General features: G+C 29.3%; 2 protein-coding genes across 2 annotated transcripts in view; both read right to left on the reverse strand.

Moving 5' to 3' along the window:
- Positions 1 to 21,610, reverse strand: part of knockout (Stork-head domain-containing protein knockout) — a 90,068-nt gene that overhangs the window by 7,412 nt on the left and 61,046 nt on the right. The window contains exons 2-3 of the mRNA XM_065504070.1: positions 10,335 to 11,120; positions 2,034 to 2,229 (exon numbers count right to left, since the gene is read on the reverse strand). Of these exons, the coding sequence (XP_065360142.1) occupies positions 2,034 to 2,229; positions 10,335 to 10,469 (331 nt within the window). The 5' untranslated portion in view covers positions 10,470 to 11,120. The remainder of the gene's footprint in view (positions 1 to 2,033; positions 2,230 to 10,334; positions 11,121 to 21,610) is intronic.
- Positions 17 to 1,832, reverse strand: LOC135955090 (uncharacterized). The gene has a single exon (XM_065505387.1). It carries the CDS (start codon positions 1,697 to 1,699, stop codon positions 137 to 139), a length of 1,563 nt encoding a protein of 520 aa, XP_065361459.1. The 5' UTR covers positions 1,700 to 1,832; the 3' UTR covers positions 17 to 136.

Here is a 21,610-nt window from a genome sequence, read left to right on the forward strand (position 1 = left end):
TGAAAATGTTGTTAAAAAACTATTTTATTATACAAATAAACGAGAACATAAAACGTAATAACTAAAATCTACACTACTAATTTAGTCATACTTTGTAAATTTATTAACAATAAAATTTAAAATTTCTAAAATTTTGTTATTCCTCTTCACAAATTCTGCGTGGTCGATAGGGACGATTTGGTTTTATTCTTAAAGGGGTCTTTGCCCTATGTGCTGATATCATAGGGCAACGTTGGGCAGTTGACATTGCTTGAGGTCCCGAAATATTTTCTATATCAAATGAACATTCAGTAGGGTAACGATCACATGTAACATCACGTAATTGTCTATTTGTGTTTTGCAAACTTTGTCTATAACAGCCGGAAGCCAAAGCGGGCTGTGTTATATTTGATAAATCACAATGTGATGCTTTTAAATTACGTCTACGAATTTCCGATGCTGATGGTGAATTTCGGACATTTCGGCGACAACCAGAAGCTAATGCAGGTGGTGAAATATTTGATAAATCGTTTCTTCTTCTAAGGCAACCAGATGCTAAAGCAGGAGGAGAAATATTTGATAGATCTTGGCTTCTGGGCTGACGTCTAATGCAACCTGATGCTAATCCAGGTGGACTAATATTTGATATATCGTTACTTCTTGCCTGACGTCTGATGCAACCGGATGCTAGCTGTGGCTGCGAAATATTTGACAGGTCATGGTCATCGGCAAGTGATGCTCCTCTTGTGGCACGTGGTACACATCCACTTGCCAGTGTGGGAGGAGAAATATTAGACAACTCCAGGGCACTGGTTGGTGTAGTGGCAGGCGGCAGAGTAAATGTACGTGAAGAAGCTGTTACTTTTCCGGACGTTTCATCATAATTTTCCACCGATATACTGTTGGCCGTCTCTTCAGTGCCAATTGGACTATATTGTATAGAATAATCCGTATAGTTGCGAAATGAAGGGGTTTGTGTAACTCCAGAAATATTATCGATATCCAACTGCATGCCGGAAGGTGGTGAAATGTCTGCCAGGTTGTATGACGAATATTTTCCACTTCTCATACCAGCTGGAGGTGTGACATCCGATAGTTTAAAAGATGAATTCGGACAATTGTACGTTGCTTCTGGATTAGGTGCACTATAAGTATTGTTTAGGGGTAGCTGGCGTTTGGGGCAAGCATTATATGGTGTAGATGCCAGGTTCTGATCTATATTGAAGGAATAATCTTCCGCTGTGCTTTCATACTCTGCTTCCTCATCACTATATAAACTATAGGAAAACGGTGACTCGTCGGTGGTATCAAATGAACTGTTATAAGTCATTTCACCAGATTTTTCCAAATTTCCGCAACGCGATCCATACATATATTCGATTTCCTTAGCAGCGCGTGCCAAAATATCCAATAAATCGGGTCCACCACCACCTTTCAAACGATCCTTTTGTTGCTTTTTCATTAATTTTCTTTTCATATTGCTTAATTGCTCCCAACGCTCATAGTATTCTTGGCTCTCTTCTTTATTTTTTTCGCTGCAAAGAGCACTCTTAATAATCACTTCCAGTTCATCTTTAGTTAGGCAAAACAACTGTGATGGTGTTATTTGAAGCTTGTGGGACCAGTAACATATTTCTTGTTTGGTCAACTCTGAGAATTCATCATCTTCAAGAGGATTTTCCGCTGATTTGGAATCAAATTTTGTTGTAGGCTGTGACATTACATGTAATTTTGAAGTATTTAACTAAAATGCTAATTTTTTTATAAACTATTTTCGAAATTTTAAGGATTTTTATTTATTTTTTAAAAAATTACTTAAAAGAAAACTAAATATAACAAAGGAAATCAAAATAAATTTGACAAGTTTTAACAAACATACTCGTGTGCAACCAAAATAGAAATAGGCTGGGTTCCCCAAACATTTATTTGATTTTAACTAGTTCTAACGTTGCCCCACCGAAATAATTCGAAATCTCGCTTTTCGAATTTTTAGATATTGCTTCATATATGTAGAATTTTTTGTATGTACAATAATTATATGTTGTCAAACTCACCAACTGAACTGATGACATACGTTGCTGGCGGCTTTAGAACACTTCTTGCGTATGCACCTCTAACAACTTCCAAAGCGCATGGCTCTCCTCTGACTAAAAGCATTCCTGGCGCTACATGACCAGCGTACTTGAGCGCTCGTGTAGCCGCAGTTAAAGGTGCATTCCACCAACATTGTGCGTTTGCAGACAAAAAATTCTAAAAGCAAAAAGAAATACATTTATTAATTTCAATTTAAATTATGACGATTGGTTTGTGCAAGTTTTACTAATGCATTTAAATGGCAAACACCAAATAGTACACAACATTTACAATTATACATTCAGTCATATGCATCTATTTATAGGTATTAGACTGCTTCAAATGGTAAGGAGAAAAAAAGAACTTTAGTCCATAACTTCACAGAATTTTTACTTTAATTTTATGTTCATAAATTACACTGTCCAACAGCATTTTTGGAACAGAACAGCGACCCTATAATTCTGAAAGTGCATGTTGTGATCTACTCAACATGTTTATAGAAAAAACTTATAGTCCAGCTGGTCTGAGTTTTTTTTACATTGTGTAAATTTAAAATTTTTTGATCGAAGGGAGCATTATAATAAATGAAAATATTTAATGTGTGAGAGAATTCTTATTGTCAGAGTTATATTGTGGAAATTTATGGGAATCATTTTTGTGGAAGATCTTAACCCTCTAGCACCTCTCTTTTGGGACCAATTTGACCCTTTTTTTGAGAAAATCAAAAAAAAGTCCTTTCAAAAACGAAATATAATTTCTTGTCCCTTCTAACAAATTTGTTTAGACATATGTAGATATAAAACTGCATTCACTTGATTTTTAAAAAAAAATATGTCTCAAAAGAGTACTAAACTATTTAACGGAATATTGCGCTACGATGCACTCGAGTTCCTAATAAAGTAATGTTAATTTTTGTGTGACTAGATTTTTTTATTGGGGTAACAAATTCAAATAAATTTCAAAACTAAATACGGCAATTTATAGAGACCAATATTTTACGAAAAAAAGTACTAAAAATAGAGACAATATTTACCACTTTAGGTCTGAATTTCCAAAAATATTATTCAAATTTTATTTCTATGATTACACAGGGCAACGAAATCGAAAAAATTCTGGAGGCTTTTTAAACCACTACACAATTTTGATGTAGTAGATGTAGTGTGGTTCCAGCTGTAAAAAAATGGTAAATTTTTTTAATATGTGCGTACAATCGTGTACTTTGAGTGTAAATTTTACATGTGTTTTGTTATTGTAACAAAAATTTTAACAAAAACAAAACCCATGCAAAATGTACACTCAAGTACACGCTTGTACGCAAATACAATTTTCTGAAAATAACCGAATTCACTTAATTGTGAATAAATTCAAAAGTAATCCATCGATTTTTATGATCGATATCTCATTTTGTTCCTATTACATATGGCTTTGCGATAAAGCAATAAATCTAAACAATTTCTGCCGTTTTAGATTTTTCATGATTTTTTTAAAACAAAAAAATTAGCTATTTTCATGTAAAAAATATATTTTGTTGCTTGAATTTGTTATTATAAATCCGAAACTACTGGGCCGATTGAAACGCAATATATATGTGAAAATTTGTACATAGCATGGGGAAAATATTTTCAATATTCAATCTAACGAAAGAAGAACATTAACTATTAAATTTTATGTATATCAAACAAAAAAGGAAAATTTTGTGAAAATGAGCGAATTTACTTAATTGTGAATAAATTCGAAAAGAATCAATAGATTTTTATCTTCGATATCTCATTTTATTGCTATTATATGCGACTTTGCGACAAAATAATAAACCTGAACAAGTTCTGTCGTTTTCTTTTTTTTATGATTTTTTTAAAACAAAAAAATTTGCTATTTTCACGTAAAAATATATGTTTTTCTTCAATTTGTTATTATAACTCCGAAACTACTGAGCCCATTAAAATCCAATATATTAACAGATTATAGGCTATGTAAAATTGAAGTTTTCTATGTTTACTTCAATAATATCGGTTTAACCCTTTTTGAATTATCATAAAGTCGGGGTTGTCATAGAATCCAATCATGGTCGGAATCGGTTTTGAAAACTACAAAAAAGGTACATTTGACTTATGAAATCCAATGTAAATTTTTGTTCAATCGATTATGTGGAGAAACATCTAAAAAAAAAAATTAAAAAAAAAATCTATCCACAGAATTAAAAAATTTTACCATTTTTGTACTAAGGTAACTATTATGCATCAAATCTATATAGTGGTTAGTGAAGCCTTTTTTTTTGCTGTTGACCTGTGTTATTGGTTTATTGGTGTCAAAAAGTACCAAAATACAGTTTTTACCCGTTTTCACTCTTAAAAAGTTAGTATTACAAAAAACATTTGGCCTCTTTTTCAAATGGATGAAGCTGAGTTTTAAACCTATTTTGTATCTGATATAAGTTTACCAAAATTCAAAATTTTTCTAACCGCTAAACAATCAAATGTCCATTAATTCCTTCTAAGTAGATCTATTTGGAGTAGACGAATCTATAGATATATGAGATGCAAAAACTAAAAACTCAATTTAATTACGTTTCTGAATCCATCGTTGCCTGCGATTAAAAGGTAAAGATAATTTAGATAATTTCGATAACGGATCAATCTGACCAAATGGAAAAAAAAAATTGTACGCTTTAAGTTTATATTTTTAAATAAAAATTAAAAATAAATTAGCATTTATAACAAAATTAATTAAACTGAGCACAAACTGTATAAAATCCTTAAACAACCGTTTATACATAATCACTTTTATAGTATACTTGATTATATTGTATATCCCCACGTTTGTGTATCCTTGTGGCCACATTACAGCTAGACGTTTTTGAAATAATCAATATTTCTAAAACGGACCACTAAATAAAAGGCCCTATAAATATATTTTGTAATAAACACAAATTTTTTATTATTTAAAATTCTTATCGTACTAACAGTAAATAGCAATTAAATGTACCATGTTTCAGCAATCTTATCTATCTTCCATTATACACATCAATTTTACTTTTCAATTCAAAACTGTATTTTGTATTTTTAGGTTTTTTTGTTTTATCATTTGTAAAGTTTGTTTTTTTTTCCATTTCAATATACTTTTTCTTGCCAAAAGCAATAACTCCATCGAAGGATAGTTCCATAACAGACATTACTAATTTGAAATTCACAAGAAATTGTGATTCATATTAATAAGAATTTATGTAAATATACATAATTTTTACTTATTACTTAAACATATGTAAATAAGTATTTAAGCGAAACACATATATACATTTTTATCTCATAAAATGTAGAATAAAACCAGGCAAACCAAGTTATTTAAGGTATCGATGACAGCATGTCTTAAAAACTTCTAATATGAAGTACTTTACATACCTGTTTTCTGGTTTACACACCTTTGTACTATCACTTATTTCATAGTGTATGAATAAGTAACAAAAATTCTTGACAGTTTTTTGAGTCACTTGGAATATTGTGTCACAGCAATTCAATTAAATTTCCCCTTGATCATGGCTTTCAAAAATGTTATTGCAATATAACCTTTCGCTTATATGTTTTGACAAAACGAATATTGCGGAAGGTTGAATTTTATATCATTAATTTTGAAATGTTAAATTCCAATTAATAAATAAATTTGATTTTTTTTCAGTTTCTGCCAACATACAATATTAAACTTATCTACACTGAATTAACCTTATAATAAGAATTGGTTAAAAAATATTGGAGTTATTACAAATATCTCCGTCTATTATATGTCTCAGGCTATTACTTATTTATTAAAATTCATAGTCCCAGTAAGCACCAAAGCCCCAAAAATTCAAGCACTTGAACATTTTGTTGGAATTTGACTTGAATGCAAATGTAATTATACTTTAAACATGAAAAATATTTGAAAATTTATTTATTTTTCAAACAAAAAACATATGGCTTGAATTTATGTTTCCTTTTTACTGGAGAATGCTATTGAAATAAAGTGTAATACAACTGTAATTCAATTGCTTGACAATAACTCAAGGCTTGAATTACACTTGCTTTCAACTTGAATTCCAGTAAAAATGCAAAATAACTTACATATATTTACTTAGTTAAAATAAAATCCTATTCGATTTCAACATAAAAATAATCATCAGAATTAATATTTAAATAGATTTTTTTTTAGCTTTTCCCCATCACAAAATATTGAAAGTATTTTTTAACTAATTCTCAATATTTTGGTTTTTTTCTCTCATATTTTGAATTTAATACTATTTAAAATTGTGAAAATCTCACTATTTAAAGGACATATTTTTAAAATTTCGGATTTCTCATAAAGAATTACTAAATATCGATTTGATGTCTGTTTGGAAAAGTATTTAACAAGCTTTGCAAAATGGCAAATACAAAAATGTTGATAACAAAATAATGTTAGTACAAGAACTACTGCACGAAATTGGACAAATTATATTGAAGTTTTGTTTTTTTGGATAATTCGTACTTGAATCCCTAACACTGACCTCTACGCAGACATAACACCATTTCCAGTGGTATTTCAGAAGTTTCTAATTTTTTTTCTAAATTCGGAGTTATATTTCAGGAAATTTTTAATTGAATTTCGGAAGATTCCAATTATATTTCAGAAGTTTCCAAATATATTTCAGACATTTCTAATTTTCAAATTGTATTTCAGAATTTTCGAATTGTGTTTCGAAAATTTCCATTTGCATTTTAGATATGTATTTCTAATTGAAATGGTTATTTCTGAAATACAATTAGAAAACTCTGAAATACTATTTGAAAATTCAAAAATAATAAAATGTTCTTCAATTTGCTAACATTTCAATCGAGTCAAAAGTAAAACAATTTTACAAAAGTAAATCTATTTCACAAGGTTTTTGGAATAATTTTTTCTTAAAACTTCAATTTCCAATTACATATTTTCTTTTATAAATCCAAAAGTTTCTAAACACGAGAGACAAAAAACCTGAGTCTGTTGTCTTGCACCAACAAAATATATGCAAATCAATGTACATATTTTGTTCTTCTGTGAGCCAATGGTTCTAAATTTCATTTTGCGGTTTGAACGTTTCATTTCTGGTTTCAAAGGTATAAAATATATTGGTTTTGTCCAAATTATTGAATATTTATGAATTTCATTAAAAAAATAACAATACGTTATTCGTTTAGTGCGAATTTAGATGAATGTTTAGATTAGTATTTCACAATGTTTTAGAAAACACATGTTTCAGAAAAGTAAAAATTTTGCATTATTGGTAAATTTATTAAAGATAGAGAGAAGAGGAATTTTGTTCTACAAAAAGTAACACGAAGTCTGGTTATGTGTTAACTAATAGTTATACTGACAGATTTCATGCAGAAATAATTTTAACCGAGAGAATAACAATTAGTTAAGGCATAACCAGACTTCGTGTTACTGGGGGTAACTAATACATTTTAAATTAATTTTATCACTTCAGACAATTTTGAAATGTATTTCACAAATCAATAGGAATAATTAATACACAATTATTAGTAATTGAGAAAATTTATATAGTAAAACAATAGTTTTAAGTTTAGTTAAGGTTTCTGAATTAAAATTATCGTCAACAAATTTGTATTCCGGGGAAATTAGGCTTTTTAAATCTTGTAAATTCTTTAATTTTTTTGAAGGTATTGGAAATGCACCAGAATATAAGGGTTTCTGTTCAATATGCATTGTATATGGTTTAATTCCATCGATATGTTATTGAAATCAAAACTAGTGAAAACAGAAATCAAAACTAGATAGCAAAGCTGTTAATGAATCACTCTTTTTTGATTTTAATACATTATGAATTAGCTAAATTTTTAATTAATTCTTTGAATTGAAAAAATTAATGGAAAGAAATTTTAATCAATTCAAACGAATTAGGTAGAAATGAGTTGCAATTCATTTGAATTGAATTGATTTTGAATTAATTCAATTGAATTAGAAAAAAGAATTAGCAATTCAAATGAATGAATCAAAAATGAGTTGCAATCAATCAAATTAGAGAGCATGTCTCTAGGGGGAATGAAAAATTTCTCCTACCAAAATTAATATATCCAGTACAAAAATTGAAAAGCCTTGTCCTGTATCCACGCCTGATCAATGAAAACATGGTGTTTGGAGTTTGTTTTTTCAAGAAGAACTGATTTTTATTTTGAAATACCCTGAACGACAAAACATATTTAATATTCAAGAAACAATTAATAATTTTTTAAATTTTGTGACCCACGACCACCCAACGACAAACTTTTTGCTAATATTTATGTTATATTTATTTCAAAAAAATAAAACTATCTTCCACAAATAATCAAAAATCAGGAAAAATAACAATGTATGTAATGCTTGCTTTCTTTCACATAAAAAAATAGTTGAATGACAAAACGACAGTGAGGTTTATTATAGATTTACTTACAAAATTCCAATCAATTCAAATGAGTTGGAAATGAATTAAATTCAAATGAATTGCTAATTCCTTTTTCTAATTCATTTGAATTAATTCAAAATCAATTCAATTCAAATGAATTGAAAACGAATTGCAATTCATTTTTACCAAATTCATTTGAATTGATTCAAATTTCATTCAATGCATTTTTGTGTGTGAATGATTCGCGAATTTATTCAAAAATTAATGATTCGTTTACAGCTCTGTAAGATAGATATATTCGGCTGTGCCTAATCATATATAAACATTTTAATACATTTTTTTTGTGAAAAATAAATTCGGGTTAATAAATATTTTTCGCGATTTGACCCATTGTAGGTCCGACTAACTATGGCGTTGCAAATGTCTGAAATATCTATCATTAGATATCCATATTGTCTGTGTTAATGACATAGTTATCCAGATATATATAAAAAAATAGGTCAAAAATCGAGGTTGTCCTGATTTTTTCTTATATCTCAGCTATTTGTGGGCCGATTTTCTCGATTTTAAGTAGCAACCGAACCGGATATATTGATGTATGTTATGTAATAGCCCTGACAGACATAGGATTTGTATACTATACTAGCGTTGTATACTACATGTGTGTCAACCTATACTTTAATTAAACCATCAAACACTATGGTGTAAAGCTGGTTCGTATACTATGAATATGTACGTAGTATACATATCGTGGTATAGAAACCACATGTCTGTCAGGGCTATAAGTTATTTGGGGACTACGCAAAGTTGATTTCAACATACAGACGGACTATATCGACTCTATAACGATCCAGAACATATATACTTTGTGGGGTCACAAATGAAAAATGAAGAAATTACAAACGGAATGACAAATTTATATATAGCCTTACCAATCATTGTAAAGGGTATAATTAAACCTTCAATGAAATTGGAACCAAATTGAATACAAAATGTATTTAGTTGGTGAATTGAATACCTAAATGAAGAAAAACAGAGAAACTTTTAGCAACCTAAAAAAATACAGCGGATATAAATACTAAATACACGTTATTCGAAACTTGACGGAAATCTAAAAAAATCAGGAAAATTTTCCAGGGAGTATATTTTTGTAGACATTTTCGGAAAATTTTGAAAATTTTATAAGTTTTCTTCTTATTTCTGCTCAGATAAAACAGATTTCGTTGTGATTGCCAATCAAATGATTCGATTATATCCATCGATTTATTCAATACTAGCAATAACAAATCGGTTGACATAAGAGAATTAAGATTTAAATAATTCATTTTTTGTCATTTAGACAAAAATTGTTCAGCTTAACTTAAACTCTTAAATCATTCATAGATTTATATGAAAAATTTGTATTGGTTTTTGGCTTAATTTATTATAAAAAATTTACTGGATGGAAAAAATCTTTTCTTTATAATTTTTTTCACATTATTAAATAAATAAAAATTTGCATAAAACTGCAATTAGAAATGGTGTAGACATTGAAAAGTCATTACAATATTTGATTAAATCAATTCAAATACTAAATATATACACACAGCTAATATTTATTGTGAATCATAAAATGTGGGTTATAACAATATTAAATTTTACAAAAAGTTTTCTAAACAATTGTTAATGTTCCACCTGTTTACTGAATTGCATAAATGTGAGAATGCATTTTGTTAATTAAGCTTTAACAAAATTAGCAAAACGCACCCAAATATTAAATAGTGTGAGAATTTTTGTGGTGTTTAATTTAAACGTTGACGTTATGAATGAAATCTGTTCATGCAAAGGTTGTATGCTGTACGTACGTACGTACGTTCGTTGTGTGTTTTTGTGTTTAATTGAATTGAAAACTTACCTGAAAAACCATGTAGCCGGAATCGTACATCCAAAAATCATCAAGTGTATGACCTGGTTTCGATAATTGCACCGCAATACATTGTTTAAGTATTAAACGACAACGTTGAGGTCCACCCGGTGATTTCGTACCCATTTTATTTTCTTATTCTTTGAATATTATTTTCTTTTTGGTTTAAATCAATATTTTTTTTTTTTGGAGAAGGGTTTTTTTTATAAACTTATTTAGAACACAATTGCACTGGGGAAATTGATTTTTTTGTTTGTTTTGTACACACACTTTGAAAACTCTGGTGATGGAACAGAGCGCGAGGGTTCTGTTCTCTTGACAAAAAAAAAGTTGAACTTTAAACAACGCAGGTAATATAAAAAGAATTCATCATTCTTCCGGGGTTATGTCGAAAAAATACTTGTCAAACTTCTGTGGTTCTGTGTTTCTTTAAGTTTTATTAGCATTATCGCGTACTTGCACACGCGCATCACCTTGACATCTTATACGAAAATTATGGGGTTTGACGTTTTGCAAACAACTCGCGACGGCGGATGACAATCAACTAACGAAGCCAGTTTTTGTTTCCTTTTAGCCAAGTCGTCGTCGTCGTTGTTGGCGTATTGTTGCTGTCGCAGTGATCGCTGTTGCCAATAATTCAGTTATCAGCAACATGTATGAGTAAGAGTGCGAGTACGAATACGAAAACGAGTGTTAGTGGCAAAACTCCCAACTCCAAACACTCTTTCATCAATATCGGCTGTAGACATTTTGCTTGTATTTCTTTCCCAAGCAGCACTGAAATGAGAAGATATAAGAATACAAAATAAGAGAGTGAGAAAATAAGATACTTAAATAAAAACTACAAAAACAAAAAAATAACAAAAAAAAACTTTTCATCATTTAGAGTATGTGAGATATTTACAAGCCAGTCAAGTCAGCCAGCCAGCCAGCCAGCCAACCAACTAGACATACAGACAGTCAACATTAAAAGATTTAGATTCAGAAGAAAACAGCTAAAAGCAAACTGGTAGTGCTGAAACTTGTATTGTCTTGGTATGAGTGTTGGAGCATGTTTGTGTGTGTGAATATATTTTACGTGCATGTAATTATTAAAAAAACAAAAATTAACTTAACTGGCTTAAAAGCAATTCTCACAAGCAGACCTTTAAAGTGTAAATTAAATTCGAAATTCTAAAGTCAATACGAATATAAGTAGTAGTTCTAAATTGATTATTATGCTATAATTACTTAGTTTGCAATATCAAGAGATTTTTAAGTGGTTTATTTACATATTTAGTCATTTTTATCATGAAATGGACCCAATACATACTAAGTACTATTTATTTATGTAAATTGATTTTGATTAAAGCTTTGTTAATAAAGTTTAGTTGGTACGAAAATACAATTTATTTATTTAAAACTAGATGGCCGCCCCGGCTTCGCCCGGTAGCTATTAAATAAAATAATGTTAGTTCCTCAAGTTTCTCCAAAAAATGTCTCCTACTAAGAAAAGTGAGAAGTGAAAATGAGGCAATTTATTAAAAATTAAAATTTCTGATTTTTTTTCTTTACAAACCATCTCCTGAAAATTTCAAATTGAATAAAAAAAATCAGCCAAATCGCTCCAGCCGTTCTCACGTGATGCCATTACATACATGGACCATTTCATTTTTATATATGTAGATATGTTTCACTTAAGTTCCATTTCACAAAAGTAAGTCATAAGATTCAGCACATTTTATTACGTTTCACTCAAAATAGTTTAGTAATGTTTTTAAGAACTTTTTCTGTATTACTGCCAAAGTCATTAGTAGCAATATAAATTATTCCCGGTTCCAAAAGCTACTCATTACCAATTAACAGTTTTTTAAGTAAAAATACGAAGGTGGGCTACCGCACAGTGGTTTAGAAACGTTGATGTTTTGGAAATACAGTGCACTCGCGATAATATGAACTCCCCAATATATGAACACCCCAAAATATGATCACTTTTTTCTTCCATAGGGTACTCTAAAATATGAACTTAGTGAACTAAGCTGTTCATATTTTAGAGCTTTTTAAAATATGAACAGCTTATTTTTATTTTTTAACGTATTTTATTTATGTACACAGAGTTGAAATCTAAATCAACAGGGTAGTGGCTAAATTCTAATTCAACTGCTTAATAATTTTTGGACTTCCCTAGCTGTAGATGGGAATTATATGCCATTCTCAAATATGAACAATCTTGAAAAACTGAACTGGCCTGGTTTTAATTAGTTCATATTATAGCGAGTGCACTGTAATTCGGTATCTCGGGAACTATTGGCGATATTGTTACGGAATTTCACATGATTCGAGTTTAGGGTGCCCCGATAGACCAGTCGATAGTGTGCTGAACTATTAATCTGAGGGTTGCGGGTTCGATTCCCGCCAGAGACTCTGGGTGTAACTGCAGACAAGCAAAACGCTGCGCAGTCTGTGTTTGTTTAAAAAAAAAAATATTTATAAAGAAATATACAGTGGTTGACAAAACAATGGAAACTTTTCCAAATATTCCATATGTAGCCCAAAATTTAAAATATTAAAAAAAAGTGTTTTCGAGTTGATTCAGCTTCCTAGCGCTAATGGGAGCCAGTGCGTAGCCCCTCAAAGTTGGTTAACCCGGGTCAAATTTTTTTTCAAAAAAATCGCCAAAAATCCATTTATAATCCGAATGAGCTGAAATTTTAAATATAAATAGCCCTTGAGAATATCTGCAAAAAATACGCAGATGTGTAGGTTATCTTTTTTAGTTGAAGAGATATTCAGGATTATTGATTTATTTTTTTTAAATTTTGCTCGATCTTTTTATGTTTTTTTTTGGAAATGGCGGGTCTACGGAGGGTCGAAATTTAATTTTAAAATATTTCTAAATAAAAAAAAGAAATGAAACTTGCTAGCAGTTACCTCATCCCTATAAAAAGTTATACGCATCCAATTTGGATCTTGTAGAAACAATTTTCTTCGGTACTATATGAGGAGCCGCAGAACAAAAGGTACTTTTTCGAACATTTAAAATTTTTGGGAAAACGAGTTTTATTTATTTCGCCCACATAAAAAACTGAATGAACCTGGAAATGGTAACAAGTTTCTTACTTATCAATAGATACATCTAACTGCCATAATTCACCACATTAAATGTTAAGGATGTTTGATATAAAAGCATTTTAATATCGGAAAAAGAACCTTTCGTTAAAAAATAAAGAAAAAAAGTACATTTTGTTAAAAACAGAATTAAAAAGTATGTTTTTTATGCGTTTTTTTACGATAATATTTTAAATGAATGTTTTTAAGCGTTTTTTTTACAATAATATTTTAAATGAATCCTGATCTAATATCCCAATAAGCATTTTTACTGGAACTCAAGTTGAATGCAAGTGTAATTCAAGCCTTTAATTATAGTCAAGCAATTGAATTACAGTTGTATTACACTTTATTTCAATAGCATTCTCCAGTAAAAAGGAAACATAAATTCAAGCCATATGTTCTTTGTTTGAAAATTATTTAATTTTTCAAATATTTTTCAAGTTTAAAACATAATTACATTTGCATTCAAGTCAAATTCCAACAAAATGTTCAAGTGCTTGAATTTTTGGGGCTTTGGTGCTTACTGGGATATAACCAATTTACACATTGAAATTAAATAAATTTTTTTTTCGTTTTATACTAGTGTTGTACTTTTTGTTAAGCACAAATTTTTGTAGAAGCCATTTACTTAGTAAAAAACTTAAAAAAATTTATCTGACTTGATTGTTTCTAGAAGATTTCAACCCAAATATTATAAAAATTCCAAAAAAACAATTTTTTAAAAGATGCGAACCTTTTGTTCTGCGGCTCCTTATATATAATTTTTATATGATCCGGAACGATGACTTAAACAAAAAATTTCGGTTTGAGTAAAAAACTGTAAAAAGGCAAAGCACCGTTCCACAAAAAAGCTCCATATTAGTATAACCCTATGTTTCATAAATACTTACAAAGTTTATTTTTACTTCCCCGTTTTAGGAAGTTCGGTATTTGAAAATAGGAAATGTCAAAAATTATAATGCCATTAACTTAAGGACATTTCAGTCTATATTATTTCCAAATTTTGTTATGATATCATTAACCGTTAAAATTTTACATTAATTCAAATTATATATTTTTCTTCGTGGAAAATCACAATATTATAATTTTTTTAGTTTTTAAGGAAAATGACGTTCCAAAAATTTATAAAATTATTTAATTTTACCAAAATATCAATCTGCAGGTCCTAAGGTTTTCAACAATATCAAAGACTTATATAAAAAGTCTTTATTTACTCCTCAGAAGTTCCACAAACCTTGACAAATTTGTACGATTTTTCATATATTTGATGCAAAATGTGTTACACCTCTAAAATACCATGTGCAGTCAACAGCTGCACAGTGGGGCAACTGGAACAGATTATTTAATATTCAAATGTAGAAGTTATTTGAAAGAGGTTATAAATTGGCAACTTTGTTAAATTCATACTTTCAAAGACAACATTTATGTTAAGCTCTGACCTAGTATTGTTACAACAAAAAGAAAATAACGCCGCCGATACGATTGCTCGTACAAGTATAATAGAAATCTCATGAAAATGCGTTGTTGTCGTCAGCGTTGTCGTTGCTGTTGTTATTGTATTTATTGCTGTCGACTCATGTGCAATTGCAATTTATTTTATTTTATTGTATTCTATTTCATTTATGGCAACATGATCGAATTTGAAAAATAAATTAAAATATGCAATTAAAACTTATTAGCAGTAATAATATGTATTATAATAGTATTAATGACAACAATATGTATGTACTTATTATTACAATCATTTAGTATTTAGTAAAATTATAAATTTCTAAAACGTTTAAAGGTATGAGGAAATAAATCAACTAAAAGCTAAAAATGGGCTTGAAATTCATCATCATTAGGATTTGTGCAAAAAGGTCATGTTTTTTTATGGTTTGTTATAAATTTAGATCGCAGTATAGCAAAATAAGCCCCCATTTTAGCGTTTAGTAGAGTCTTAATAACTTTAATTTTGTTGTTTTATTTTTTTTTGTTCAGTTAATAAATAAATAAAGTTATGATCTCATCACCTACATATCTTGTTTCTTATTTCTTTCTTTTATTTATTTTATACATGTAGTATTATTGTATATACCAGTATTTTATATTTCACATTCTTAATTTTTGCTTATTTCGTTATTCCATTTTAGAGTTTATTTTTTTCTTACTTTTTAAAATTTTTTTATTTATATATAGTTTTTGTAATTTTGTTATAATAAGATATGGTACCAGCTTTGACCACTTCTTAGAGGTCTGTCTTTCTTGTCGTCCGTTCGTCCGTCCGTCTGTTGGTTATTTCTTTGTTTTGTGATTTAAAGCTTAAAAAATATAAAAGACATGCCAAGATACTATTTAAAATGAAAGAAAAAAAATAAACCTTTGCAGTGTTAGCAAAAAAAGCAAACAAAAGGCGGAATGTGTGAAATAAATGTACTGTTTTCAAGAGTCAGTCAATTTAAAAGACAAATACTCGAATACTCTTACAATCGTTAAAAAAAACACACGGTTCTAAAGTGAAATTTGTGGGTAAAAACAAAACGAAGAGCCACAATAAAACAGAATTAACCCTCAAACTGTTAAGAGCTTTTAAGCACGCATAAATGAATCTACTGTTCAGTACAGTCAACTTGAAATCGTGTCAACTTATGATTTAAGAAAAATCTATCTTCATGTAGATCAATAATTCTTTTGATCAAAGCACTTTTTCCAACACCTTAACGAACTCATAATCGGTGATTTCAAGCCTCCAAAAAGTTTACATCCCTAAATTAAACAAAAAGCTACCAAATCGGTAATTTTCATTAAAGCGCTTCGTGTGCTTTGCCATGTCTTGAAAGAAAAATACATACAAATGCTGCACATTGTCATGGCTATTACTTGAGTTTAAGTTTTTAATTTGGACCAAAGCTGAGGCGTAGCCTCAAGACAACAATACAACATGATTCGATACTTTCTGAATCCACTAAATAAATGGTGGATTTCAACAAAATCTGTCAAGAACTCTCTGAGATAGAGGGGTTCAAAATTTTATATTTTGGCCAAAAAGGTGTTTTTTCATATCCATGTAACTTATTGGAATGGGAAGATTTTTGCAAAATCAAGCACTTTTTTGCCTTTTTGTCAAATTGGGCCCTTTTTTGTTATTTTTTTTTTCTCAAAAGAAAGCATAGGTCTTTTCCTTGAAAAGCTTTTTGGTCGCTTTGAGAGATGCGAGTGGGATATATGTATATCAAAAATGTTTTGTAACTCAAGACATACAATTTTTGAGTTAAGACATTTATTTTGATATAGTATGTATGTATATCCCATTCACATCCCACTAAGATACCAAAAGCCCCTTAAAGGAAAGGACCAAAGCTTTATTTTGAACAAAAACATAAATAAAAAATGGTTCATTTAAAAAAAAAAATTCAAAAAGGTTTTTGATTTTGGAACAAAATTTCAACATTTTTTTTATTTTTTTTTTCGAAAAATGGAAGAAATAGCTAACTAAACTTAAAAATTTGAAAAGGGGCTATTTTAAAAAAAAGTTTTTGATTTGCAAAAAATTTCGGAATTTGTATGTCTTGAGTTACAAAACATTTATTTTGATCGATATCACTAAGTGACCAAAAAAAGTCTTTAAGGAAAGCCATAGCTTTATTTTGAGCAAAAAAAAAAAAATAATACAAAATGGTCCATTTTTAAAAAGAAATCAAAAAGGTTTTTGATTTTGGAAAAAAAAATTCAAAATATCAAATTTTTTTATTTTTTTTTTCGAAAGATTGAAGAAATAGCTAAGAACAATATAAACTCAGAGAGTTCTTGACCGATTTTGTTGAAAATGTGTCTAAATTACTATCGAATAGGATAAAACTTGGTGCAAATTTCATCGGTAGACACCGATTCAAAAGTTGATTCGTCGACTTTCTTGAATTTCATTCAAAATTTTTTTGCATAGATTGAATTTTGTCTGTTTTTCAAAATCATAATACGAATAATATTTTAAGAATGAAATAGGAATACCACCTTAATTAAGCTATTTTCGAATAATATCTACATTTTAGTTATGAATAATATAATGAACTATTATGGTGTGCTAAAAAACCCCATAAAAGCACTTACTCATAAACGTACTCACATACAAATGTAAACTTAATGTGTAAATATGTATGTAAATTACAGGAAATTGAATTTAAAAGTGTTTGACAAATAAAAACTTCAAAAGTATTTATTTTGATAAACAAACAAACTTTTGGCATTAAGTAAAACGAATGAGCTTAAATTCTAATTGTCTATTCGTGCTGTATATTAGAGGGTTAATTCTTGCTAATGGACGAAGATACGATCAAATTGAAGAAGAATAGAGGTAATTTAAAGTTTATATCTACTGTTTTGCTGTAGTTTTTTTTAATATGCGAAGTTTTAAAATAAACCACAGATCAGCGTTTCTCAGTTGGAGGTAAACATGAGTTTGGTAGTTTACAATGTTCGGAAAGAATGTAAAAAAACAAACACAATACAAAATCTTACTTACATACATTCTGACACACATACATACATAAATAAAATAAGATTTATTTATGTAAAACAGTTTGAATATTTGTTTGTGTCACATACGTTGCATGAATATAAAACATTCATTGTTAAATTTATAAAGCAAACATTTTGCTAACTGTTACAAAATTTAACCAAAATCACCTGAGATTATGTGAGTATGAAAGCTTAGAACAGAGGTCACTGAAACTTTTAAATTTTTTAATAAAAATAAAAATATTAACCCTAAGGCAAATATTTAGATATTAAAATGAGTGAATATAGTGAGAATAGTATATTTTAAGATTGTCCAAAAAAAAAAAATATATGTTTGATTATGACCTGTAACTCTTCCCACAATTGTTTTCTTATAGTAAAAAGTTTTTACTAAAAACCCGTTTTACAAAATGTTTGAAAAATTTATAAAAATTATTTAAAGTTTGCCAAAGTTATACCAAAGTAAAGTATGTAACTTTCAGTATTTGTTGAAATAAGGCGATCTATAAAACAGGGACATTCCACTTTCCAATAAATAAACCTAATTTAGAACAGATCACAGTTGAGAGTCAATATTATATTGTTTTTTTTTTTTGGCAAATATTTGAACAATGAACGTATTTATGTTCAAGGTCAAATTAAAGAATTTGTATTATTTAACGGATGATCTATTGTTTTGGCAGATGTTTTACCAATTTTTGTGTAAAATGTGTAAAATATTTTATTATGACGGAAAAATTATCCAAATTTGTCCCTACTTAAACGCCAATACCATTTGATGGTAATGGAAAAATAAAAACAAATTCTGAAATTTATTTACAGCAATCCCGCAATTTCCAAAAAAGTTTTGGAAAATCCCTAAAATTGTCCCAATACCAGGGTCGGTATATTGGGAACATATTGGGCCATCTAAAATGGGTTACTATATTTTGATATCGACTATGCGATTTGAGAATGCGTTTTTTGGATGGACCTGGTGCCCTCGGCATCAAAAATGTCCAATTTTTTTTTTTTATTTAAAATATTTGATGTAATGTTAGCTTTTCAAAAAGAATAAATTCCTTATACTTAAAAAGAATCGAATTCAATTTTATGTATATCAAATGACGGATATCTTATTTTGTTTCTATTACATTAAGCTTTATGATAAAGTAATAAATCTGAACAATTTCTGCCGTAACGCCCAAAAATATTAGTCTAACACCCACCTTAAAGTATACCGATCGACTTAAAATCACTTTCTGAGTCGATTAAACGATGTCCGTCCGTCTGGTTGACTGGCTGGCTGTCCATGTAAACCTTGTGCGCAGAGTACATGTCGCAATTTTGAAGATATTTCGATAAAATTTGGTACATATTATTTTTTCGGCCCAAGGACCAAGCCTATTGAAACTGGCTGAAATCGGTCCATTATTTCACCTAGCCCCCATACAAATGTCCTTCCGAAATTGGACTTTATCGGTCATAAATGTTTAATTTATAAATGTATCACCACAAATTGCTCTCCAAATAAGTTTTATATATACAAAATTCATGTCACCAAATTTTGTTACGATCGGTTCATAATTAGTCATAGCTCTCATATAGACCCGCTTCCGAAAATCACTTTAACGTGCATAAATCGCTTAATAAAATTTTTAATTTGACTTACTTAGAATTTAAAATTTGGACTATATTTGTACTACTGGAACAACAAAATTGTGTACTGGTTTAAAAAGCGTTTACATTTTTTTCGATTTTCTTGCCTTGTGTAATTGATAGCTATGACGAGGTTTTTTGTAGTGCTCTATGAGGAGATTCTATATGTGTAATTTTTTCGGAACACAAACCAAGAAATAGGATCATGTTAAAATTTTAACATACCCTACTTAGGGGCCCCCTTACCAGGGGTCCATGAAGTCCAAATTCAAAACTTTAACTCGACAACACTTCCCCTTTGCGCATGTGAAATTTCAGATTTATTTCCCTTTTTTTATCATTGCACTATAGTTCAAAGTATCACTTTTTCCGTGCTAAATTCAAATTTCGAAGTTGTTATTATTCATTATTTTTTGTTGTCAATCTGTTACCAAAACTCCAATGCAATCAAATTCGCAATTGGTTTTTGTAAAATACAAAATACTGCTTGACAGCACGCCTTCAAAGTCAAAGTTTCGATACATTTTTAAAAAATTGTGAATAGTATCAATATTGTATTGTTACTTTTAACCGTTAATTGTGGAAAGTGTGTGTATAATTTAAATAATGTTTAAAATGGAAAACAACGAGACGTCTAAGTACTTAATTTTTCTTTCCTAAATATTTGGAAACTATTTCCCTTTATATTAAACATTACAATTTTTAAACATAACCTTAAAGTAATTTCTTTTGATTGCAAAACTTTAACTTTATAGAAGCTTTTAAACAAATGTTAACGTTTGTTAAACTTGAAATAAAAATAAATAAATATATTGAAATGTTGTGAATTCATTTCACTTTATTTCATACTGCGCATTTTTGCGCTTTTTGAGTAATTTAATTTTTTCTAGGTTACTGTGCTATAAAAAAAAATGAACTTTTTGAAATTTGGCTAAAAGAACGCCCAAAAGACACAAAGTATGATGCTATTATTAAATATATTGTGAAGAAAATTAGTGCTCCTTTATTCCTAAGGGCTGTAAGAAATTATTGGATGAAGAAGTCCGTCATTTTGTCTACAATTACTTAAAAGTAAAATGTCAAAAAGGCAGAAGAAAGGAAGATAATTTTCGAAATGAAAACACTATATGACTTAATGGTGATATATGCTTTCAGATTAGTATCTTTGTTTACCAATGACATCCAAAGTACACAAGATACATTCGATGCAGATGATATAAGACACAGACGAAGAAATAGGATCGTTTTAAAAATTGAACATACCCTAATACATATCCTAATATGGGGAACCCAGGCTGCACCCCTGGTGAGCTCATGCGGTCAAAATTTAAACTCGTCAACACTTCTTCTTTGCGCATATCAAATTTTATTCAAATCTAACTAAGGACTAAGGATTTAGAAATTACAGATTTATTTCCCTCTTTTTTTTCAATACCACTGTGCGAAGTTTTATCTGATACTTCAATTAATATATATTGAATCAAATGAATTACTGATTCAACTAATTTGACTGAAAACTAATATGAAATAAATTTTTTCTAATCAAAAGCAATGAATTTACTTTATTTTTCTCCTGATGGGTTAATGGTCGACAAAGGGTTAATTTTTTCTTAAATTTGTTGAAAATATAAGTATTTCTACCTATGGTCCAATTTTGGTATCAAACAGTAGAATACTTTATTAGTTATTAATTTCGCACGGAAAAAGTGATACTTTGAACTATAGTGCATTGTCATGTTTGTAATTTCCACAATATAATTTGCCGACCCTATAAAGTATATATATTCTGGATCTTTATAGATAGCGGAGTCGATTAAGCCATGTCCGCCTGTCTGTCTGATGAAATCAATTTTCTGAAGTCCCCAGATATCTTCGGGATCCAAATCTTCAATAATTCTGTCAGACATGCTTTCGAGAAGTTTCCTGTTTAAAATCAGCAAAATCGGTCCACAAATGCCTAAGATATGAGGAAAAAACCAGGGCAACCTCGATTTTTGACCTATATCTGAATTAATATAGACAATATGGATATCTAATGATAGATA

Source organism: Calliphora vicina, chromosome 3 (genome assembly GCF_958450345.1).
Source record: "Calliphora vicina chromosome 3, idCalVici1.1, whole genome shotgun sequence".
NCBI classification, from domain to species: domain Eukaryota; kingdom Metazoa; phylum Arthropoda; class Insecta; order Diptera; family Calliphoridae; genus Calliphora; species Calliphora vicina.

Coding starts and splice junctions, on each gene's coding strand:
- LOC135955090 (XM_065505387.1), bottom strand. CDS start 1,699: ATGTCACAGCCTACAACAAAATTTGATTCCAAATCAGCGGAAAATCCT.